Source organism: Gadus chalcogrammus, chromosome 21 (assembly GCF_026213295.1).
Source record: "Gadus chalcogrammus isolate NIFS_2021 chromosome 21, NIFS_Gcha_1.0, whole genome shotgun sequence".
In the NCBI taxonomy this organism is placed as follows: Eukaryota; Metazoa; Chordata; class Actinopteri; order Gadiformes; family Gadidae; genus Gadus; species Gadus chalcogrammus.
Genome location: NC_079432.1, coordinates 12,397,390 through 12,401,905, shown reverse-complemented (window position 1 = coordinate 12,401,905; position 4,516 = coordinate 12,397,390). Strand labels below are relative to the sequence as shown.

The following is a 4,516-nucleotide window of genomic DNA, read 5'->3' as shown; positions in this document are numbered from 1 at the left end:
TATGAATGAATAGAGCATTATCTAACTACTATCAGAATGTAGGATGTTACGCTGTATGATTAATTGGACAATTCTGTCTGGAGTATCAGATGAAATAACTGACGGGCATTGCCCCCTTAGCAATGTTTACAGCTCTGATGACAACACGTGGGTCCTGCGATACCTTGTATAACAGGACCGTAGTCACAGAATGTGTTTCTGCATGTTTGCCATTGAACAGGCCCTCAAAGCCTCTTGATTGCAACTGATTGCAATCAAATCTCCCGAAGGCAGAAAGGCCCATTGGTAAATCCAGGGTGGCAGATTTTAAGAGTTATTTGTGCAGCAAAGGCGTCACACTGTTAGTAAACACCAAGTCCTTTACACAAGAATTACAGTATAATGTGTTAAAAAAGGGAACCGGTGAAATTGTTCTGGTTTCGAAATCATTAAAATTGAAAATAAATAAAATAGATAAACAGTAAATAAACAGGAGCCAAGAACCTAGTCTTTGTTTTGTATTACCATAAGGAAGAAAAACCCAGGCCGGCCCTAAAGACCAGAGTGAGACTGGTCCCCACATTACACACTAAGGACCCCAGAGGTACACCACACCACACCAATGTGTTTACTCCCAGCACGGGCCCATGGGCTGCTTTCCCAGCGGTGGTGTTGCAGTGACTCCCATCAGCTTGCATCGTTCTCCCACAGGAAAACAGAATCATGATATCCAATTAGATGTTCCCCCTCCATGTAGCCTGGGAGCGGGGAGTGGATGGTGGCACATTAGTTGACAATCTATTCTACACCACGTGCATGTGTGTGCGTGTGTCTGGGTGCATGTATGTTTGTGTACATGTGTACGTTTGCATGTGTGCATGTGTGTGCATTTTTATGGGTGAAATTCTGTATGTGTGTGTGTGTGTGTGTGCACGTGTACTTGTGCATGAGCATGTGCGTGCATGTGTGTGTGTGTGTTTGTTTGTTTTAATAGACTGATGCTCATCAGGCCATGATATTAATGAAATCACAAAGATCCCTTAACTGTTGCTATGGGAAACAAGAGACTTTATTTTCCCATGTCTTGAGCGGTGGATAAAGAAGAGAAAGAAAGTGAAGATAGTCATGACCACCATGCCACGTTCAAGTAAAGACACAGTGGCTGAACACGCACCTATGGGTCTCCTTTAATGGTCCGCATAGTGCTCCATGGTCACTATGTGAATACCATGCAAACTATTTGGAGCTCAATATAAATGACTTATATATTCTAGTTCTTTATTCGTATCTTCTCGCCAAAACCGAGTCCTGGATACAAAAGCTCATGAAAAATGTAGAGTGTACAAGTTGAAATCAATGTTTCAAGAAGCTGTGATTTGCTATTTTTTTCTCTCTTTGTGGTCCAGATCTGGCCCGTTGTAAACTCGCGGTTGATGGTTATTAAAATTCCTCCTCCGCAAAGCAGTCTTTCAACACTCCTAGAATATTACTTCCATCCCACGGGATCTTCCAGTAGGCGTACTGAAGGTCAGATAAACAACGCCACCTACCTTCCTCCTAAGGTACTTCCATACACACACACATACACAGACTACACTCTCACTTCATACACCTGTGAGTGTCTTTGCGTGTGTGTGTGTGTGTGTGTGTGTGTGTGTGTGTGTGTGTGTGTGTGTGTGTGTGTGTGTGTGTGGGTGTGTGTGTGTGTGTGTGTGTGGTGTGCGCGTGGTGTGTGTGTGTGGTGTGTTGTAGTGTGCTGTGTGTGGTGTGTGCTGTGTGGTGTGTGTGTGTGTGTGTGTGTGTGTGTGTGTGTGTGGTGTAGTGTGTGGGTGTGTGTGTGTGTGTGTGTGTGTGTGTGGTGTGTGTGTGTGTGTGGTGTGTGTGTGTGTGTGTGTGTGTGTGTGTGTGTGTGTCTGTGTCTGCGTGCTTGCGTGCGTGTGTGTGTGTGTTACTAGAGCTTGTTTGGGGCCATGAACTGAAGTATCAGCCTATAACGGTCAATAACCAAGCGAGGAATAATCCGTTATACCTGTTTGATAACGAGAAAGATTATATTTGATTTATATGTGACGAGTAATGGAGAGAGGTTCACCATGTTACACCTTCCACTAATGGAAGTGGGGCTCGGGCCAACTCACCCTCGGTGTGAACCGCCGACACATAGGTCCAGTTGTACCGCTTGACGATGTCCAGCATGGCCCGGGCCTGCAGCGTGTCAGAGGGCACCACCCTCAGGAAGTACTTGAACAAAGTCTTGTCACTCAGATCGATGCTCGTCGCCGAGTAGGCGATCTGGGGAATGTTGAACAGCTGGAGAAGATTCTGCACCTGGATGGCCACGGAGCTGGAGCCCGGGCCGATCACCCCGGCGATGGGCTTCTTGGATGGGGGAGGCTGGTTGGACGGGGTGCCGTCGATGCACCACTTGGACCCGTCCTTGTCGTCCCGGATGGAGATGAGGGAGTCCCGTATGAACTCGATGCTCTGCTCAAGAGCCACTGAGGAGTGCCAGCACGAGTCCCTGATCTCGCAGCCCAAACTAATGTTGGGCAGCAGCGTGGGGTCCGCGTTGATGCGGTCCAGCGCGTGGAACATGGCCTCGACCCTCTGGATGCCGTACTGCTCTCGCACCTCCCCGCACTTCCGCTCAGCCACCTTCTCGGCGGACGGCTGGTGGTGCACGGAGAACAGCGCGCCGATGATCACGTCGCCGTCCATGCGGGCCACGGAGCGGGGCGCGGCGCGCGGCACCACCGACCGCTCGTAGATTCCGCTGTGGCCGATCGCCTCAGCTGCATGCTGGAGGAACAGCGCGGGAAAAAACAGGAGCGCGGGAAAAAAAAACAGGAGCGCGGGGAAATCCATCTTTACGCGCACCATGTGCCAGATCGCGGGAGCTGTGCCAGCACTCGTGGTGGGGAAGACATACTATCTATCTGCTGCTTATGGCAGTGGAGCAAAGACCCTGGCTCTCCGTCACATTTACATCCACGTTTACCGAACCAGTGAGCATCATCATGGTATGCGAGTACAAATCCCGGAGCGGGTCCACGCACACACACCTGCAGAGAGAAGGGGAAACGGACGCGTTCATAGTCAGCACCATCAGGTGTACCATTGGAAACGTGATCGATATAAAGGATTGTGTTTATTCATTTGAAAAATAAGCCGACGGATACATGCTCACTGTTATTTTTACTGTCTTAAGCCTGATCGATCTCATCCAGAAAAGGCACAACAGACCTATCATCGGGAAAGGGTTGTGGTGTGTGACGACTGATTTGAAGTTAACTATGATAAGATATTCACAAGCGGCGCAGTGTTTGGCTTCTTTGCTATTTTCTTTTACCGCTGTCCATTCAGAAAACCCCCAACCTTGGAGACCGGGAGCAGCGGCTGCTTTCAGCACCACGGACAGCGAACAGACTCCGTCTACAACTCCGTCTCAAGGACACCGTCTCCTGGTCCGTGTTTACCCATAGTGGAATCTTTCCTGGTCCACGTTTGACCTTAAGGCGGTGCTGCTGTCTATAGTACCCTCACATGCATCACATTTTGTTGATTGCATTTTTTAGGCAACACAACGCCTAGACGGCCGGCTGCAGCATGCATCCGTCAACGCCAAAGGAGACAATAAAACAGATTAAACAATGATGGTGATGTATTTTTATTTATTTTTTAAACCCCGTCGTATCTCCAAGCATTATAGTCAAACCGTGGATTACCTGTTATTGTCCCTGCCCGGTGGTCACAGGTTACGTAGACATCGAAAAATATGAATCTCTAATCGTAATTGTTTATCTAAAATAATGAAAAAATGACTTAGGATGTACCTGAATCCGCGACAGATGACGGGTGGCTCCCTCCTTCTTCTTTCGCGTGTATAGTCCTCGGCTCTGAGACTTGAGTTTGAACCGCTAGAGCAAACGTTCTGTCGTCTCTTTCACACTCTCTCTCTCTCTCTCTCTCTCTCTCTCTCTCTCTCTCTCTCTCTCTCTCTCTCTCTCTCTCTCTCTCTCTCTCTCTGTATGTCTTGGTCTCTCTCTCTCTCTCTCACTAAATGTGTGTGTGTGTGTGTCCGTGTGTGTGTGTGTGTGTGTGTGTGTGTGTGTGTGTGTGTGTGTGTGTGTGTGTGTGTGTGTGTGTGTGTGCATGCATGCGTGTGTCTCTCTCTCCACCTTTAAGAAACTCCAAATTGTATCTGCACGACTCAAACTATAGGTTATGAAGACTGCAATACTAATACATATTGAATTGCTACAATTGCACTACGAACACATTTTTACCTCATGTGAACTACTTGCCATGGCACCTAGGGTCACATCAGGGAGAACAGTTGAAGTCTAGTATTAAGTCCAAAATGGTGTGGCCTGCAAGACTTGCTAGACAATGTAGGGATATATTTGTGTTGCTGACTATACATTTCTGTGTAGGTACCTTGCATGATCATTTCAAACAGAAGAGGTTACGTGCTCAAATAAGCAAACAGCCACAGCACATCACGACTCGGGATTAGCGGCACGCGTCCCTTCAATGG

The 4,516-nt window shown here is 48.0% G+C and overlaps 1 protein-coding gene across 1 annotated transcript in view; it reads right to left on the bottom strand.

Annotated features, from left to right (window-relative positions):
- Positions 1-2,742, bottom strand: part of LOC130374503 (metabotropic glutamate receptor 1-like) — a 20,765-nt gene extending 18,023 nt beyond the window's left edge. Inside the window, 1 exon segment of the mRNA XM_056581300.1 lies at positions 2,118-2,742. Coding sequence (XP_056437275.1) covers positions 2,118-2,697 — 580 coding nt within the window. The 5' untranslated portion in view covers positions 2,698-2,742.
- Between the last annotated feature and the right edge of the window lie 1,774 nt (positions 2,743-4,516).